This window comes from Hypanus sabinus, chromosome 19 (assembly GCF_030144855.1).
Source record: "Hypanus sabinus isolate sHypSab1 chromosome 19, sHypSab1.hap1, whole genome shotgun sequence".
NCBI lineage: Eukaryota > Metazoa > Chordata > Chondrichthyes > Myliobatiformes > Dasyatidae > Hypanus > Hypanus sabinus.
In genome coordinates this window covers 79,046,353-79,067,554 of record NC_082724.1, presented here as the reverse complement: position 1 = coordinate 79,067,554, position 21,202 = coordinate 79,046,353, and the positions used below count along the sequence as shown (strand labels likewise).

Genomic DNA, 21,202 nt, shown 5'->3' with positions numbered 1-21,202 from the left:
TAACTTCCAGTAATGTTGCCCCCTTCCCTCTTCTTCCATTCTTCACTCTGGCTCCACCCCCCACCTTACCTCTGCTCCACCCCTGCCTATCATCTCCCCCCTGCCTATCATCTCCCTCCTTGTGCCCCTCCTTCCTCCCTTTCTCCCATGATCCTCTTTCGTTTCCTATCAGATTCCATCTTCTTCGGCTCTTTACTTTTTCCACCTATCACCTCTCGGTTTCTTTCTAGCTTCACCTATCACCTTCTAGCTTAAACTCTTTCCCCTCCCCTCATCTTATTATTCCAGCTTTCCAGTCTTGATGAAGAGTCTCTGCCTGAAATACTAACTGTTTATTCCTCTCTATAGATGTTCCCTGACCTGCTGAGTTCCTCCAGCATCCTGACTGGGTTATTCTGGATATAAAGGGAATCTGAGAGGAAAGTATTTTAAATAGCGACGATGTGATGCTAGACGAAGTGGTTTATTGAATAAAATCACTAGTGGCATTAAGGACATAGGAAATGGAAAGGTACAGACATAACCCAGGCAAATTTGTTAACTGTATTAGAGAAAACTAGTTGGCACAGAGCCATGTCAACATTGGCCCAAAAAGCTGTGCCACTGCACTGGCTAGTTATGGTGTTCCTGCAGCTGATCTTCATTCTTAGAGGGTAAAGAACCTAGCATAACTAACTCCTGATCAGAGATCAATTGCCAGTGATTGTGTGTCAGGCAGCGCAGTGCCCCAGAGGATTGTGGTCCTCTTCTCTGTCTTGCTGTGGTTCGAGGTGAAGAGTAGCACTGATACTCAAGTTGCCTTTAATCCAGAAAAGTGTAGAGACATCATCAGTGAGTATCATAAAGCCTGGGACATTTTGAATAAATGGCAGTCAGGCAGGAGAATGGAGTAAAGTCTGGCACCATAAACAAAAGGGATTCTGCAGATGCTGTAACACATAGAGAATGCTGCAGGAACTCAGCAGATTAGGCAGCACCTGTGGGAAGGAGTGAACATTCCTGATGAAGGGTCTCAGCACAAAACGTCGACTGTTCATTTCTTTCATAGAGGCAGCCTGACTAGGATCAGTCAAAATCTTGTTAAATGCTGAAGGTTCTGAAAATGACCTCTTGCTCCTATTTCTTAGTTCTTCCACAATGTGCTGCTTCTCAAGTAACACAGATCTCTGTGGCTCACCACCATGGAGAGGTTCAGTGCGAAAACAAAGAAAGCTTTAACCATTGGAACTGGTCCATGCACTCACATGTCTCCTCCCCTCCATACACTCATCCCTCAAGACGAACAGAGCTGACAAGTAGCTTGCAGGAAAAATAACCAAACCTGTAACTTGAACCACTGAGAACTTTTCAAAATCAGACATTTACATCCTGAGTTTTTATTATTAATAGCTGGTTTTGCTACAATTGACGGAGACACAGTGTGTTACCCAGTTAATCATTTATATATGCTTTATTAGCATTTAGTATGTTCCTTGTGGTGTGACTATTGCTGACAAAGTGAAGGATGATATTTGGTAACCAAAAAAAAATATCTATATTTATGGTCAGGATGCAAGTTGATGAGACTAGGTAGTTTAAATGGTTAATAATTAATGGTTAATGGATATCAATAAATTAGAGAGAGTGCAGAGACGATTTACTAGAATGTTACCTAGGTTTCAGCACTTAAGTTACAGAGAAAGGTTGTACAAGTTAGGTCTCTATTCATTGGAGCGTAGAAGGTTGAGGGGGGACTTGATCGAAGTATTTAAAATTTTGAGAGGGATAGATAGAGTTGACGTGAATAGGCTGTTTCCATTGAGAGTAGGGGAGATTCAAACAAGAGGACATGATTTGAGAGTTAGGGGGCAGAAGTTTAAGGGAAACATGAGGGGGTATTTCTTTACTCAGAGAGTGATAGCTGTGTGGAATGAGCTTCCTGTAGAAGTAGTAGAGGCCAGTTCAGTTGTGTCATTTAAGGTAAAATTGGATAGGTAAATGGACAGGAAAGGAGTGGAGGGTTATGGGCTGAGTGCGGGTAGGTGGGACTAGGTGAGATTAAGAGTTCGGCACGGACTAGGAGGGCCAAGATGGCCTGTTTCCGTGCTGTGATTGTTCAGCATGGACTAGATGGGCTGAAAAGCCTGCTTCTGTGCTGTACTTCTCTCTGACTCAGCCAGTCAAGCAGCATCAGTGGAAAGGAATACTAGATGAAAATTCGAGTCAGTGAAGAATCATGGAGTTGAAGCATATTCACAGCTTCCTCCTCCCACCGGAGCTGCTTGATTGGCGGCAGTCTTCCAGCTTTTCTTATTTCGCTTCAGAATCCAGCAACTGCAATTTTATTTGTTTTCCATTGATGAATTTGATGTAATAGATCATGTTCCAGAAACACAGGCTCAAGGGATTGGTCTTTTCACAACCAGCATCACTTTCTCCATCCTGCCCTCAATGTTAATACATAAATTGCTAAATCAGTTTAATTTACTAATTTAAGTTAGATGCCATCTCATTGGCAACCCCAGAAGATTTGGATAGCAAATAGTTCCAAGAGTGAACTGTTTAACAACAGTTAAAACAATAACATCGCAGAAAAAGTGCAATGTATGTGGAGGTCACAACAAAGTAAATGGTGGGATCAAGGTTCCATCTCATCATACTGGGGAGTCAGTTCAATAATCTGATAACAGTATGATAGAAGCTGTCCTTGAGCTTGGTGAAACAGGCTTTTGATTCTTCTGCCCACTGGGAAGGGGGAGAAAGCAGAGTTTCTGAAGTGACTGATGTCTTTATGCTGCTGCTTTACCAAGACAGCAGGAAGTGTAGACAGAGGGGAGGCTAGTCTCGATAATGAGCTGTATCCTTAACTCTCTGCAGTTTCTTGCAGCCATGGGCAGAGCAGTTGCCATAGCAAGCCATGATGCATTTAGATAGGATGTTTTCTATGGTACATCAATAAAAATTAGTGAGAGTTAAAGCAAATGTGCCAAATCTCTTTAGCCTCATGAGGAAATAGAACACTGGTGAACTTTCTTGACCAGTACAGGCAGTTGGTGATGTTCATTCCTCAGAACCTGTAGCTATCAACCCTCGCGACCTAATCATCGTTGATGTTAGAAGTATAGAAGCATAGAAAACCTACAGCACAATACAGGCCCGTTGGCCCACAGTGTTGTGCCAAACATGTACTTACTTTGGAAATTATGTAGGGTTACCCATAGCCCTCTATTTTTCTAAGCTCCACGTACCTATCCAGGAGTCTCTTAAAAGAACCTATCATATCCGCCTCCACCACCATTGCCGGCAGCCCATTCCACGCACTCACCACTCTCTGCATAAAAAACTTACCCCTGACATCTCTTCTGTACCTACCTCCAAGCAACTTAAAACTGTGCCCTCTCATGATAGCCATTTCAGCCCTGGGAAAAAGCCTCTGACTATCCACATGATCAATGCCTCTCATCATCTTATGCACCTCTATCAGGTCTCCTCTCATCCTCCATCACTCCAAGGAGAAAAGGCCAAGTTCACTCAATCTAGTCTCATAAGGCATGCTCCCCAATCCAGGCAACAATCTTGTAAATCTCCTTTGTACCCTTTCTATAGTTTCCACGTCCTTCCCGTAGTGAGGTGACCAGAACTGAGCACAGTACTCCAAGTGGGGTCTGACTAGGGTCCTATATAGCTGTAACGTTACCTTTTGGTTCCTAAATTCAATTCCACGATTGATGAAGGCCAATACACCATACACCTTCTTAACTACTGAATCAACCTGCACAGCAGCTTTGAGTGTCCTATGGACTCTGACTCCAAAATCCCTCTGGTACTCCACACTGCCAAGAGTCTTACCATTAATACTATTTTCTGCCATCATATTTGACCTACCAAAATGAACCACTTCATACTTAACTGGGTTGAACTCCATCTGCCACTTCTCAGCCCAATTTTGCAACCTATTGATGTCCCGCTGTAACCTCTGACAGCCCTCCACACTATCCACAACACACCCAACCTTTGTGTCATCAGCAAATTTACTAACCCATCCCTCCACTTCCTCCTCCAGGTCATTTGTAAACATCACGAAGGAGAGGGAATCCCAGATCAGATCCCTGAGGCACACCACTGGTCACCGACCTCCATGCAGAATATGACCCATCTACAACCACTCTTTTACTTCTGTGAGCAAGCCAATTCTGGATCCACAAAGCAAGGTCCCCTTGGATCCCATGCCTCCTTACTTTCTCAATAAGCCTTGCATGGGGTACCTTTTCAAATGCCTTGCTGAAATCCATATACACTACATCTACTGCTCTTCCCTTATCAATGTGTTCAGTCACATCCTCAAAAAATCCAATCAGGCTCGTAAGGTACAACCTGTCTTTCACAAAGTCATGTTGACTATTCCTAATCATATTATGCCTCTCCAAATGTTCATAAATCCTTCTTCTCAGGATCTTTTCCAATAACTTACCAACCACTGAAGTAAGACTCACTGGTCTATAATTTCCTGGGCTATCTCTACTCCTTTTCTTGAATAAGGGAACAATATCTGCAACCCTCCAGTCCTCTGGAACCTCTCCCATCCCCATTGATGATGCAAAGATCATCACCAGAGGCTCAGTAATCTCCTCCCTTGCTTCCCACAGTAGCCTGGGGTACATCTCATCTGGTCCCGGCGACTTATCCAACTTGATGATTTTCAAAAGCTCCAGCACATCCTCTTTCTTAATATCTACATACTCAAGCTTTTCAGTCCACTGCAAGTCATCCCTACAATCCTCAAGATCCTTTTCTGTAGTGAATACTGAAACAAAGTATTCATTAAGAATCTCTGCTATCTCCTCCCACTTTCCTGCTCCCATTTTCCTGAAGTCAATGAATAGTTATTTTGTTTCACTGACATTTGGGGAAAGGTTGTTGTTGTGACACCATGTCACTAGGCTCTTTCTCCTCTTTCTCTACTCTCACTCATCATTTTTTGAGATATAGCCTAATGTCATGATACAATCTGCAATCGAAGATGGGGTTATCCACGTGATTCTGAGTGTATAGGGAGCAGAGTAAGGTGCTGAGGATTGTGGAGCATCAATGTTGAGGATAATCGTGGTGGAGGTGCTGCTGCCTGTCCTTAATGAGTGTTATCTGTTGGTCAGAAAATCAGAATCTAGTTGCAACAGGAGTTCTGGACTCCCAAGTTTAGAATTTTGGAGATAGGTTTGCTTTGAGTTATTGTATTGAAGACAGAGTTACATTGACATTGGTGTCTTTGCTATCCAGATGTCCAGAGAGGAGTGTGGGACCAGGAAGATGGCATCCACCATAGACCTGTTTTGGTGGAGGCAAATTGAAGTGGTTCAAGGTTATCTGGGAGGCTGGAGTTAATGTATGCCCTATCCAACCTCTCAAAGCACCTTTCAAATGTCCTTCTAAAATATATATTTTTATATGGTTGTGTGGGAAATGCTAATGATGTTCTATTTTGATTATGCCAGGGTGAGTGTGCAAATTTCATCTGCCTCATTGAGCCTTGGAACCGTACACACCTATATGTCTGTGGAACTGGAGCTTATCATCCTGTCTGCACCTATGTCAACAGAGGGCGCAAGGCAGAGGTAAGTTGCTACAAGCAAGGCAATACCTGTCCCTTCACCACCATCATACCATCATTACATAGAAAATAAGGACCCTTGCCTGGCATACCCTCTTCTCATCATAACTGTCAGTAAATAAGTACAGGAGCCTGGTGAGCCACACACTTCATCTTCACCGTTCAGATTTATAAATGGTCCCTTAAACACTACTTCACTAATCTTTTAGTTTTACACTGTGTATTTATTTTTGCAGTTTATAGTAATTTCATGGCTTTACTACCAAATGTTGCATCATTTATAAAACTGATAGTGAAACTCTTTTTGGAAAGAACACTGTCAATCTGTCAATAATTCAGTAGAATAAGAAACCAATGGTTCACTATGCTCAAACTACTTTAGTTCATTCATGGAATTGAAACCTATCGAATCTCACAGAAGTCTATAAAATCTCATAGAAACCCGTTGAATCACATTGAAACCTATTGAATCTCATTGAAATCTATCAAATCTCTTAGAAACCCATTGATTCTTATTGAAGAGACACACACAAAATGCTGGAGGAACTCAGCAGGCCAGGCAGTATCTATGGAAAAGAGTACAGTAGCATTTTGGGCCAAGGACCTTAGGCAGGAAACCTATCGAATCTCATTGAAATCTATCAACTCACATAGAAATCCATCAAATCATATTGAAACCTATCAAATCTCATTGAAATCTATCAGATCATATTGAAATTGATCACATCTCGATGAAACCTACCAAATCTCATTGATATCTATCAAATCTCATAGAAGCTTATTGAAGTCTATCAAATCACCTTGAAACCATTGAATCTCATTAGTACCTACTGAATCTCATTGAAGCCTGTCAAATCACATTGAAACCTATAGAATATCAAATATTGAAAGACCTAGAAGGAGTGGATGTTCAGAGGATGTTTCCTATAGTGGAAGAGTTTAGGACCGGGGGCACAACCTCAGCCTCAGATGTCAATTTAGAACAGAAATGAGAAAGAATTTCCTAAACCAAAGGTAGTGAATCTGTGGAATTTATTGCCACAGATGACTGTGGAGGACAAATCTTTGGACTTACTTATTTATTTGTTTATTTGTTTGTTTGTTTGTTGAGATACAGTGCGGAATAGCCTCGATCAGCCCTTCGAGCAATACTACCCAGCAACCCCGTATTTAATCCTAGCCTGATCACAGGAAAACGTACAATGACCAATGAACATACCATCCAGTATGTCTTTGGACTGTGGGAGAAACCTGTGCACCCAGAGGAGATGGTTACAAGAAGAATGTACAAATTCCTTACAGATAGTTGTGGGAATTGAACCTGAGTTGCTGGTACTGTAAAGTGTTGTGCTAATCACTATCCTCTGCAATACAGAGGGTAATTGGTTCTTGATTAGCAAGGACATCAAAAGTTATGGGGAGAATCCAGGGAAATGAGGTTGAGAGGGATAATAAATCAATTGTGATGATATCATGGAGCAGGCTCAATGGGCCAAGCGGCCTAATTCTGCTCCTATGCCTGAGGTTAATTGGTCATTGTAAACTATCCCATGATTAAGTTAGGGTTAAATCAGGTTTGTTGGGGGAGCTTGCTGGGTGGCACAGCTTGAAGAGATAGAAGGGCATATTCCACACTGTGTATCTAAATAAAAATAAATGTCAAAAATCCCCTATCAAATGCCTAGCCTCAGTTCTGGCTTCCAGTGATGGCGGCTCATCAGGGCTGATTCAAGGACTTGTTATTTATGACGGTGGTACAAATGAAGTATTCCTCAATACCCCAAACTCAGAAGCATCACTTCCATTTTTACAGAGTTTAAGTGAGCCAATTTTCTTGATTTATTTCTTCACTTCAACCTGCCCAAACCTTTCCATCAACACATGTCACATCAATGCCTGAGTGCTCAAATTCCAATAGGCATGAGAGCAAACTGACCTCTCAGATATGGCCATTATTTATTGATTAATTTAGTGATACAGCTCAGAAAAGGCCTTTCCAGTCCTTCAAACTGTGCACCCAACAACCCTGATTTAACACTAACCTAATCACAGGACAATTTACAATGACCATTTAACCTACCTGAAACATCTTTGGATTGGGAGGAAACCGGAGCTCCTGGAAAAGCCCACACATTCCAAGGGAAGAATGTACAGACTCTTTACAAAGAACACTGGGATTTGAACTGTGAATTCTGCTGTGTCAAGCTGTAAAAGATTTACTCTAACTGCTGTGCTACTGTGGCGCTCATCTCTCATCTGAGAGCAAGTTCATTTCTTTTCAGGGCCTTACATTGCCAGATAGAATTGAGACAAGGCCAGTCCTTTTGAGTTCCTGTCTGTGCAGCTGTTGGCCATGAGAGGCCTTCTGATACCAGTGCAGAACACTGTTCAGGAACTAATAATTCAGGAAGCAAGAGCCAGTGTAAGGAACCATTTAGTGTCCTTTGCACTGGGACACAGAGAATTCCTCGGGAGTAAAGGTTGGGAAAGGCAGCTGTGGAAATGGATGATTCATAAGGCCAAACAGAAGATAAAATGGATTCCTCCTGGGTAGCTGTGGCTCCCTTACCTGCAAATATACTTGTTGTGGACCACGTTTGTGCAGATGGTAACACAGGCATTCCTAACCTGTAACATACTGGCCAGGTATGAGGTGTTAATTCACTCCCCCCCCACATGTGTACAGTGAAGACGCAAGGTACACAGAGGCTGACGAGAGTGAATTTCCATAATTATCAATAACTAACGTCAATAGCAGTCATGTACAATCGATTTGATTTGCTTCCTGCCAAATCATTTTCACCTCTATTCCAGTTGGGAGGTGAGAAATATACACCTATTACTGGATTATAGAATACTCTTCCCCCAGCCATATCCTTCCACACTCTTTTTTGACATCTACTAGGTGTTTACAGAGTGAACCTGTGACACTCCCACAGAATTGCAAGTCCTCAGTCTTAAAAATGCACATCCCACAAGACAAGGGTGGCATTATCTTTTCACTCTTGTCGATGAGTTATCTCAAAATCCTGCATCTTCCAGCAGACTTTACCGTGAAGTTCTCCGTGCCCAGTGCTGCCAACAGTGGGCACACAAGGGAACTGCAGGCCCAGAGGCTTTGGCTGCAAAGTGAAGCAGTGTTGGCTTTTACACAACAGCAGTGCGCTCTCTAGCAGCTGAGGCTTTGCCTTCTTGCCAAGTACTTGAGGAAAAATGGTGATTACAGCATCTAGCATATGTGGGGTTTGGCATTCAGCGCTATAGTCCTATTAGCTTGGTACAATCCCTCAACTGTGAGTATGTACAACTCACTACAAAAGTGAGTGTGTAGAGGCCAGGGAGTGACCACCATCTGCTAAACCATCAGATGCAAGCCATCCGGTGAAATGTGTTTGCTATTTCAAAATTCAAAGCTCGAAATTTCCAAGTAAATTTATTATGAAAGCACATATATGTCACCATATACTACTCTAAGATTCATTTTCTTGTGGGCATTCACAGTAAGTACAAAAAACACGATAGATTCATTGTTTGATAGAACCTAGCATAATGTTTAAAACTGTTTAAAAAGGCTGTAAACAGAAACCAGGAAATTATAGGCTGGTGATTCTGACATCATTTGTGCAAAGGTCATTCTAAGGGACCAGATATATGAGTATTTGTTTAGACATGGGCTGATTAAGGATAATCAACATGGCTTTATGCATGCTAGGTTATGTCTAACCAATCTTATAGAGCTCTTGGAGGAAGGTACCAGAAAAGTAGATAAAGGTCAGGCAGTGGATGTTGTCTACATGGACATTTGACAAGGTCCCACATAGGAGGCTGCTCAAGAGGGATCCGCATTCAAGATGAGCTAGTAAAATGGGTCAGACATTGGCTTTCTGGGAGAAGCCAGAGAGTGGTAGTGGAGGATTGCTTCTCTGACTGGAGGTCTGTGACTAGTGGTGTGCCACAGGGATCAGTGCTGAGTCCTTTGTTCTTTGTCAATGAAACCAATGAACTAGATGATAATGCGGTTAACTAAATCAGCAAATTCACGGATGACACCAAGATTTGAGGTGTAGTGGACAGTGAGGATGACTATCATAGGGACCTGCATCAGCTGGAAAAATGGGCTAACAAATGTTAGAGGAATTTAATGCAGACAAGTGCGAAGTTTGCACTTTGGGAGGACCAACCAGGGAAGGTCTTACACAGTGAATAGTAAGGCACTGAGGAGTGTGGTAGAACAGGGATCTGGGAATACAGGTATGCAGTTTGTTGGAAGTGTCATCACAGGTAGATAGGGTCGAAAAGAGAGCTTTTGGCATATTGACCTTCATAAATCAATGTATTGAGTACAGAAGATGGGATATTGAAGTTGTATAAGAGATTGGTGAGGCCTAATTTGGTGAAAAATATACAAGAGATGTTGCTGGATCTGGAGAACTTGAGTTATAAGGAAAGCTTGAATAGGTTAGGACTGCATTCTTTAGAACATAGAAGATTGAGAGGAGATTTGACAGAGGTATACAAAATTATGAGGGATATAGATAGGATAAATGCAAGCAGTTTTTTTCCACTGAGGTTGGGTGGGACTGCAACCAAAGGTCATGGGTTAAGGGTGAAATGTGAGAAGTTTAAAGAGAATATGAGGGGAAACTTCTTTACTCAGAGGGTTGTTGGAGTATGGAATGAGCTATCAGTGCAAGTGGTCCACACAAACTAAATTCCAATGTTTAAGAGAAATTTTGGATGGGTATATGGATAGTAGGGATGTGGAGGGCTATGGTCTCAGTGCAGGTTGGTGGAGTAGGCAGTTTAGATGGTTTGGGCATGAATTAGATGGGCTTAAGGGTCTGGTTCTGTGTTTTACTCATGCATTGATGACTAATGAAAAACCACACGCAGCAAAGATGGACAGACAACCAATGTGCAAAAGACAACAAAAAAGAAAAAAACACAAAATAATAATAAATCAATAAGCAATAAATATTGAGAACATGAGATGAAGAGCCTTTATAGTTGGTGGAAACAATTCAGTATTGGGGTTAGCAAAGTTTTCCCTCTAGTTCAAAGGGCTGATGGCTGAAGGGTAATAACTGTTCCTGAATCTGGTGGTGTGGGGCCTGAGGCTCCTGTACCTCTTTCCTGATGGCAGCAGCAAGAAGAGAGCATGTCCTGGGTGATGGGAGTCATTGATGATAGATACTTCTTTCCTGGTACAGTGGTCCTTGTAGATGTGCTCAATGGTGGGGAGGTCTTTTCCACCAATGGACTGGGCTGTACCCATTACTTTTTGTAGGCTTTTCCTTTCAAGAGTGTAAGTATTTACATACCAGACCCCAGTGACCATCTGAGAACATGCTTGAGCTTGTTCTAATCAATTTGTCAGCTGAATAAATGTCTTGCAGTTAGGAACCAACTGAAGGGTGGATTTCTGTAGAATTCATTGGAATTCTCTACCCTATAGGATGCTCAGTGATTGAAACAGAGAAGGTGGATTCAGGTTTCCCAGCAGTAGAAGGAAGGAACGGAATCTTCTGTCATCCGAATGTTCTCCCTTGTTGGATCCCAGTACTTTTGTAATCCAAAGGTACTTTGGAAGTCAAGAATGAAACACAAACTTCTTGCTTCCAGTTACTCTATTAAATGTTACAAGGCCAAAGAGAACAATGAAAAAAGAGACCAGACTAGAGATAACAGAAATTCCAATGATAACAATTAAACTACAGAACAGCCAAATTCAAGTTATGTGACACTAGCAATTTAAACTAAAAAATTTCTAGAAAAATATGGCAGCAACTATACCACAATTACTGGAAAATTTACTATAGGAAAAAATAACAACTCTAAACCCCAATCAGATGTCATAATGATAACTGTATAAAATGTCAGAAGTTTTGCATTAAAAGTCTGGATGGAGTTTCAACTGTTTATACTTGACAAATATTGAAACAGGTTCACCATCACTATATGAGAAGTTTGGGGAATATTATTTCCCAATGATAAACGACGTTAGAGTTAAAAAAAGCAACAGGAACACCAACATGTTAATAACTCTCTCCATTGCCAGCTCTATGTTATGTTATGTTGCTTTAGATCAGGTCTGAACTTGAGTGTGAACTACTTGATGTAACTGTAGGTTTAAGGAGACTGTTGTAATCTGTGATATTGGATATAGAGAGGCCCTCCATTGGTTGGACTTGACCATGGATATTGTGTCCCAGCATGATATGCACGCCAGGGCAGTACAATATGGAGAGGAAGCTTTTGCCCATTTAACAGACTCCCTCTCTCCATGCAGCTGATGAATCCAAAGGAATAGCAGAGATCGATACATCTTGGAACCAGAGGGTTCACAGGAGATGCCAGCATTGAAGTCAATGTAGGGACTCCAGCTCCAGAGTTTTGCTCAGAGTTTACACCTTTAGTTTTCCTCACGGGTGGGTATTGCTTCAAGGAAGAGGAGATTTGAGATCAGAGTTTTTCTTCTCCTAGAAGAGTGCCAACCACGGCTGATAGGTGTCATCTGCCCGAAGCCATTAGTTTTAAGGCATCGGGAACCCACATTTGCCCCTTCTTCTGTCAGTCAAAATGATTCCGCCAAACTTAGTACCTAAGCCACAGGTGAAGGACAGGAGCTAGACTTCATTGTCAGAGACCACAAGATACGCACCACTGTGAGCATTTAGTAGGTAGTGGGAACATATTTCCACTAACCCCCACACCCCAGCTATAACAAACTTAAGGGATCCTATACAACACCCTCCTTAAAGAAACACTAAACCATCACAAAATTACCAGGGGATATAAATCCAAACCACTCTGTCAAAACATTTCTATATCTCTCGAACTTTAGAATTCCTGGGGATATACAACATGCTTTTCATTTCTTCTCTTTCTTGTCAAATATGTTTCTCAGATCAAATCCAACGTGTTCTGGCAACTACAATCTGATGAGCTAATATTTGTTTAAAGCTTATTTTATGCAGGATTTAACAAGTGTAATACTAACAAAATAATTTTGAACACAAACTTTTGCCATTTGAGATGGGGCATAGTCCATGCATTATCATACTAATCCCTCTTTTCCAATGTTTGTCTCTTGAGATGGCGCTACTCAGATGTACCCTACCGATTTTTTTTCCTGTGGACAATCAGATAAAGAATTAAAGATTAAAAAAAAACAACTCAGAGTTTTACACATCAGCATCCCATGTAAATGCAAAGATCATGCTAGCAATCATTGGAAGATGAAATCATGTCTCTTTGTAAATTAGTCTGGATATTCCTCTATACAATTCACTTACCACATTTCATGTTTTCCCTGAATCATTCATGCAAAAAAGGATGCTGAAAGTCAGATACTGTATGGTCTCTCCATTATCAACATGAATTGGAGATCGTAGAGGCAACCTTCTACTTCTGTTCATCATTCACAAAAGAAAACAGAAGCTTATAGCTCTGAGATGGGAAAAGAGACTTCAGTTGAAACCCAATATTGCACTTGTCCAGCACTTGAGCAGCCTCAGTAGTTAAAGCTCATGATAAAGGAATCCTCAAAACTGGATTGTCCTATTCACAGCCCCTTGAAAACAAAAAAATATATTAACTAAAAAAAATTAAAAATGACAGATCACATGAGCATTCAACATTGTGGTGTTTATCCCTGCAATTGTACTGCACCATACAATGGTGTAGAGCCACTCACAACAGGACTCAATCTGGGCAGACGTTTGGGTGAGATCCCACACATGCAAACAATTACCTTGTTCCATCTTCCCCCATGTTTTCCTTCAAATACATAGCAGCTTTATTGTGTAACTATTCTGTAGCTGCCTTGGGCTGATGTGCTTTAAGGTTTAACACTTCCTGGTGGTTAGCAGGCTGGTATGAGGTCATTGCAGAATTGCATAGGTTGCATAATCTAGCATTCAAACTGCCATAAGCACTTAATATGTTTTTGGGCCAATTTAACAAATTCTTACAGGGTTGCAAGAAAGTGTTTGCAGTTCACAGTTACTCCACAAAGAAAGAATAACATTCAATTTTGAGAGAAAATATATAGCTTCTTAATCAATAAGAGTTTATGAAAGTATCTTATAAATTAGAGGAAGACATCAAATATTTTCCTTTCACATTTTCTCTATGATAATAGAGCCACAAGCAACATACACTCAGTGACCCCTTTATTAGGTACACTTGTACATGTGCTTGTTAATGTGGATATCTAATCTGTCAATGATGTGGCAGCAACTCAGTGCATAAAAGCATGCAGACATGGTCTAGAAGTTCAGTTGTCTGTCAGAACGAACATCAGAATGGGCAAGAAATGGTATCTAAATGATTTTGATCATGGAATGATTGTTGGTGCCATATGGGGTGGTTTGTCTATCTCAAAAACTGCTGATCTACAGGGATTTTCACACACAACAGTCTTTAGAGTTTACAGAGAATGGTGTGAAAAACAAAGAAACATCAAATAAGTGACAGTTCTTTGGGTGAGAATGCCTTGTTAATGAGAGAGGTCAGAGGAGGATGTCCAGACAGGCTCAAACTGACAGGAAAGCAACAGAAACTCAAACACCCACATGCCGCAATACAGGTGTGCAGAAGAGCATCTGTGAAGGCATAATACATCAATCCTCGAAGTGGATGGCTACATCAGCCGAAAGCCAGCAATGTACACTCAATGGCCGCTTTATTCGGTACACGAGATACCGAGTGTGTACTTTCCATTGTAAATGGCTGTCTATGCAAGACATCAGGGTTCTCTTTTGATAATTCATATTTACTAGCTTTTGTACAATGGATATCAATATTGTTTGAGTAAAGTACATTCATTTCAGATAATTTAATCACCATGTTTTCCCAGAATCTATGTTTGCATAAAAATCACACATACTGAGAACCCATTCATACAGGTCAGCACAACCCCGTTCCATGACCTACCATCTTAGATCCAATTGAGAAGGTGGGGGAATACATGTGGGCAACAGATTAGATGCATTAGAAACATAGAAAACCTACAGCACAATACAGGCCTTTTGGACCACAAAGCTGAGCCGAACATGTCCCTAGCTTAGAACTACACAGGCTTTACCCATAGCCCTTTATTTTTCTAAGCTCCATGTAACCATCCAGGAGTCTCTTAAAAGACCCGATGGTTTCTGCCTCCACCACCGCCGCCAGCAGCCCATTCCACTCACTCACCACTCTCTGCGTAAAAAACTTACCCCTGATATCTCCTCTGTAACTACTTCCAAGCACTATAAAACTATGCCCTCGCATCATAGCCATTTCAGTTCTGGGGAAAAGCCTCTGACTATCCACACGATCAATGCCGCTCATTATCTTGTACACCTCTATCAGGTCACCTCTCATCCTCCGTTGCTCCAAGAAGAAAAGGCCAAATTCACTCAGTCTATTCTCATAAGGCATGCTCCCCAATCCAGGCAACATCCTTGTAAATCTCCTCTGCACCATTTCTATGGTTTCCACGCCCACGACCAGAACTGAGCACAGTACTCCAAGAGGGGTCTGACCAGGGTCCTGTATAGCTGCAACATTACCTCTCAGCTCCTAAATTCAATTCTACGATTGATGAAGGCCAATACACCATATGCCTTCATAACCACAGAGTCAACCTGCGCAGCTGCTTTGAGCGTCCTATGGACTCGGACTCCAAGATCTCTCTGATCCTCCACACTGCCAAGAGTCTTACCATTAATACTATATTCTGTCATCATAGTTGACCTACCAAAATGAATCACCTCATATTTATCTGGGTTGAACTCCATCTGCCATTTCTTAGCCCAGTTTTGCATCCTATCAATATCCCATTGTAAACACTGACAGCCCTCCACACTATCCACAACACCCCTAACCTTTGTGTCATCAGCAAATTTACTAACCCATCCCTCCACTTCCTCATCCAGGTCATTCATAAAAGTCACAAAGAGTAGGGCTCCCAGAACAGATCCCTGAAGCACACCACTGGTGACTGGGCTCCATGCAGAAGATGACCCACCTACAACCACTCTTTGCCTGGGCAAGCCAATTCTGGATCCACAAAGCAATGTCCCCTTGAATCCCATGCCTCTGTACTTTCTCCATAAGCCTTGCATGGGGTACCTTATCAAATGCCTTGCTGAAATCCATATACACTACATCTACTGCTCTATTTTCATCAATGCGTTTAGGCACATCCTCAAAAAATTCAATCAGGCTCATAAGGCATGACCTGCCCTTGACAAAGCCATGCTGACTGTTCCTAATCATATTATGCTTCTTTAAATGTTCATTAATCCTGCCTCTCAGGATCTTCTCCATCAGCTTACCAACCAGTGAAGTAAGACTCACTGGCCTATAATTCCCAGAGCAATCCCTAATCCCTTTTTTGAATAAGGGAACAACATCCGCAACCCTCCAATCCTCTGGAACCTCTCCCGTCCTCATTGATGATGAAAAGATCATCGCCAGAGGCTCAGCAATCTCCTCCCCACTGTAGCCTGGGGTACATCCCTTCTGGTCCTGGTGATTTATCCAACTTGATACTTTCCAAAAGCTCCAGCACATCTGCTTCCTTAATATCCACATGCTCAAGCTTTTCAGTCCGCTGCAAGTCATCACTACAATCGCCAAGATCCTTTTCCATAGTGAATACTGAAGTAAAGTATTCATTAAGCACCTCTGCTATTTCCTCCAGTTCCATACACACTTTTCCACTCTCATATTTGATAGGCCCTATTCTTTCACGTCTTATCCTCTTGCTCTTCACATGCTTGTAGAATGCCTTGGGGTTTTCCTTAATCCTGCCCGCCAAGGCCTTCTCATGGCCCCTCTGGCTCTCCTAATTTCATTCTTAAGCTCCTTCCTGCTAGCTTTGAAATCTTTTAGATTTAGATTTCAATGATTACCTAGTTTTTTGAAATATTCATTAGCTCTTTCTTTCTTCTGGACTAGATTTATAACAGCCTTTGTACACCGCAAATCTTGTACCTTACCATTCTTTCCATATGCTCACTGGAACGTACCGACTCAGAACCCCATGCAAATACCCCCTGAACATTTGCCACATTTCTTCCGTATTTCCCTGAGAACATCTGTTTCCAATTTATGTTTCTAAGTTCCTGCCCGATAGCCTCATATTTCCCCTTACTGCAGTTAAACATTTCCCTAACTTGTCTGTTCCTATCCCTCTCCAATGCTATAGTAAAGGAGATAGAATTGTGGTCACTACCTCCAACATGCCCTCCCACTGAGAGACCTGACACCTGACCAGGTTCATTTCCCAATACCAGATCAAGTACAGCCTCTCCTCTTTAAGGCTTATTTACATATTGTGACAAGAAACCTTCCTAAACACACCTAACGAACTCCACCCCATCTAAACTCCTCACTCCAGGGAGATGCCAATCTATATTTGGGAAATTAAAATCTCCCACCACAATAACCCTGTTATTATTACTCCTTTCCAGAATCTGTCTCCCTTTCTGCTCCTCGATGTCCCTGTTACTATTGGGTGGTCTATAAAAAACACCAAGTAGAGTTATTGACCCCTTCCTGTTCCTAACCTCCACCCACAGAGACTCCGTAGACAACCCCTCCATGTAGACAACTCCTCCATGACTTCCTCCTTTTCTGCAGCCGTGACACTATCTCTAAACAACAGTGCCATGCCCCCCCACCACTTTTGCCTCCCTCCCTATCCTTTCTGAAACATCTAAAGCCCGGCACTTGAAGTAACCATTCCTGTTCCTGCACCATCCAAATCTCTGTAATGGCCACAACATCATAGCTCCAAGTACTGATCCACACTCTAAGCTCATCTGCTTTATTCATGATACTCCTTGCATTAAAATAGACTCATCTCAAACCATCGGTCTGAGTGCATCCCTTCTCTATCACCTGCCTATCCTCCCTCTCACACTGTCTCCAAGCTTTCTCTATTTGTGAGCCAACCTCCCTTTCCTCTGTCTCTTCAGTTCAGTTCCCACCACCCCAGTAATTCTAGTTTAAACTCTCCCCAGTAGCCTTAGCAAACCTCCCCACCAGGATATTGGTCCCTCTGGGATCCAAGTGCAACCCGTCCTTTTTCTACAGGTCACACCTGCCCAGAAGACCCAGTGATCCAGAAAGCTGAATCCCTGCCCCCTGCTCCGATCCCTCAGCCACGCATTTATCCTCCACCTCATTCCATTCCTACTCTCACTGTCACGTGGCACAGGCAGTAATCCCAAGATTACTACCTTTGAGGTCCTGCTTCTCAACTCCTTTCCTAACTCTCTGCAGTCTGTCTTCAGGACTTCCTCCCTTTACCTATCTATGTCGTTGGAACCACAACCTCTTGCTATTCTCCTTCCCACTTCAACATATTGTGGACATGATCAGAACATCCCGGACCCTGGCACCTGGGAGGCAAACTACCATCCATATTTCTTTCCTGCGTCCACAGAATCGTCTATCTGACTCCCTAACTATTGAGTCCCCTATCACTGCTGCCATCATCTTCCTTTCCCTACCCTTGAGCCACAGGGCCAGACTCTGTGCCGGAGGCATGTCCACTGATGCTTCCCCTGGGTAGGCTGCCCCCCCCCCCCCCCCAACAGTACTCAACAGGAGTACTTATTGTTAAGGGTGGCAGCCACTGGTGTACTCTCTAGTACCTGACCCTTCCCCTTTCCTCTCCTGACTGTTACCTACTTCTCTGTTTCCTGTGGTCTCAGAGTGACTACCTGCCCATAGATCCTGTCTATCACCTCCTCACTCTCCCTGACCAGACAAAAGTCATCGATCTGCATCTCCAGTTCCCTAACGTGATCACTAAGGGGCTGCAGCTTGACACACCTGGTGCAGAAGTGGTCATCCATGTGTCTAAATTTTCGACTGCTTCTGCCTCACAACACTGCATCTAATTCCCAAAGTTTATTGAGGAGTTTATTTTATTCAGCTACAGCATGGAAAATGATCTCCCAGCCCTTAGAGCCATGCCACCCAGCAGCCCCTGATTTAACCCTAGCCTAATCATGGGACAATTTACAATGACCAATTAACCTGCTAACTGGTATGCAACCCTTGCGTTCACAGGGAGAATGTACAGACTCTTTAAAGACACCGTCAGAATTGAACTCTGATGCCCCAAAACGTCATCGCATCACACTAACTGCTACACTACTGTGATAGTGCCTCACTTTTACAGGCACTGGACCATGTTTCCTCTATAATTGATATATTTCAATTCTTTTATCTCCTGGTTTAAATGCAATGTGTGGTTCAGCTCAATCTTACCCTTTGTATCAAAAATGAACTAGTCTCTTGAAAGACATGAAGGTATCTACAGTGTTGATTAAAAGATGCTTCTAATAAATATTTTCTTTCCCCCTTCTCTTCCCCCCCCCCCCCCCCCCCCGCTTTATGTTTGCTTGTCTCTGCTTTTACATCACTTTCTCAGGATTACATCTTCCATCTGGAGCCAGGAAAAGTTGAATCCGGCAAGGGCAAGTGTTCCTATGACCCCAAGCTCAACAGTGTGTCATCATTAATTAGTGAGTCTCTCTCTACTCTTCCTCAGTACATTGATGAGTCCAGACTAGAAGAGGAAGGAAGCAAGGAGAGAAGTTAAAGGAAAAGGGGGACGCAGTGCACAGTGGGTGGGCATGAATGTTATCCTGCCTGTAAATAACTGAATTCCATGGATCGTTGAAACAGGCTTCAGCAAGAGTCACTGTCAGTGGACAGATTGAAAGCAATTGTATTGGTATGTCAGTCACAGAAATGATCGTGTAATTGTCTGTGTTTGCTTGAGTGATTTGAGGCACTTTTGCTGAACTAATGTCATTGTCCATGATGAAGGCCCACTCAACAATGAGCAGCTGGAATGCAGACTGGAATCTGCATTGAAAGGAGATTGCTGTTCCAGATGTGTGCTCTGGCTTGTGTTTTAAATTCTATTGATTTGTCTTATTGCCCTCCCCACTCCCACTTCCTCCTGCCCTGCACCACATTAGCCTCCTTCAGCCACTGAAGATTATTCAATGTCATTTCGTGTACACAAATAGAAGGAGAACAAAATAGTTGTTACCCTGATCCAATGCAGCATATAAAAACACACAAAAGATAAGGAACACATTAATTAAAAACACACAACTATATAAATACACAATATAGCTTATGTACACAGATTGATGGTTTATTTATTTATTGATAAGCAGCATGGAATTGATCCTATCGGCCCTTCAAGCTACACTGCCTGGCAACCCCTGATGTAATCCTGCTTAATCACAGGAAAATTTACAGTGACCAATTTACCTACCAACCGGAACGTCTTCCGCCTGTGAGTGGAAACCAGAGAATGCGAAGAAAACCCACATATTCGACGGGGAGGATGTACAGCTCCTTACAGATGACATTGGAATTGAACTCCAAACACCAACAGCCAAGCTGTATAGTACCATAGCGCTCATTGTGTATGTCCTTAAACTGATGCTGGGCTGTACATGAGGTGACTGACAGGAAATAAAGTCATGGTTGATTTAGTGGGTGGAGGTGTTGATCAATCTTTCTGTTTGGGGTAGTAACTGTTTTTGAGTCTGGTAGTCTTGATGTGGATACTACGCAGACTCCTTCCTGATTGGCTTAGACCAACAGTCCATGAGCAGGGTGCATGCGACCCGTCATGATGTTACTGGCCCTTTTCCAGCACTGTCCTTGTTCACGGGGAGGCTGGTGCCAGTGAGGTGTTGATGTTTTCGTGGTTCTGCCCCTCCTCATCTGCTCCCCACCTACTTTGTATAAGAATGACAGAGGCCTGTTTGCAGGAAGTGAAGTTAGAATTCTCTCTTCACCTTTGGCTAGTCTTTGAATCATTCTAGACCTTTACTTCCTGCCAGCTGCCCGGCATTGTGGTCAGATTTGGCCTGGACCAGGTATATCCAGGAGGGTGTTCAACCTGGACGGTTAATTTGACTGATGTATCTCTCACACACACACACACACACACACACACACACACACACACACACACACACACACACACTCACACACACACACTCACTCTCACACACACACACACACACACACACACACACTCACACACACACACTCATACACACACACACTCACACACACACACACTCACACACACCACACACACACACACACACACACTCATACACACACACACACTCACACACACACACACACTCACACACACCACACACACACACACACACACACACACACACTCACACACACATACACACACACACACACTCACACACACACACTCTCACACCACACACACACACACTCACACACACATACACACACACACACTCACACACACACTCTCACACACACACACACTCTCACACACACACACACTCTCTCACACACACACACACACACACACACTCACACACACACACACACACTCTCTCACACACACACACACACACACACACACACTCACACACACACACTCACACACTCACATTCACACACACACACACTCACACACACACACACACACACACACACACACACACACACACACACACACACACACACACACACACACCACTTTGGCCCACAACCCCCTCCCACTACTTTTGTTGTGGTCATGGGGTG

The 21,202-nt window shown here is 42.7% G+C and overlaps 2 protein-coding genes across 6 annotated transcripts in view; one reads left to right on the top strand and one right to left on the bottom strand.

Annotated features, from left to right (window-relative positions):
- The window catches only part of LOC132378088 (semaphorin-3F-like), a 336,771-nt gene that overhangs the window by 212,499 nt on the left and 103,070 nt on the right, over positions 1-21,202 (top strand). For all 3 annotated transcript variants that reach the window (XM_059944832.1, XM_059944833.1, XM_059944834.1), the window contains 2 exons: positions 5,472-5,591; positions 19,026-19,119. In XM_059944832.1, the coding sequence (XP_059800815.1) occupies positions 5,472-5,591; positions 19,026-19,119 (214 nt within the window). The remainder of the gene's footprint in view (positions 1-5,471; positions 5,592-19,025; positions 19,120-21,202) is intronic.
- LOC132378089 (uncharacterized outer membrane protein YpjA) overlaps positions 1-21,202 on the bottom strand; it is a 100,968-nt gene that overhangs the window by 16,998 nt on the left and 62,768 nt on the right. For all 3 annotated transcript variants that reach the window (XM_059944837.1, XM_059944835.1, XM_059944836.1), the window contains 2 exons: positions 12,883-13,160; positions 12,609-12,719 (listed from right to left, as the gene is read on the bottom strand). The gene's annotated coding sequence lies outside the window, so the exon portion shown is untranslated. The remainder of the gene's footprint in view (positions 1-12,608; positions 12,720-12,882; positions 13,161-21,202) is intronic.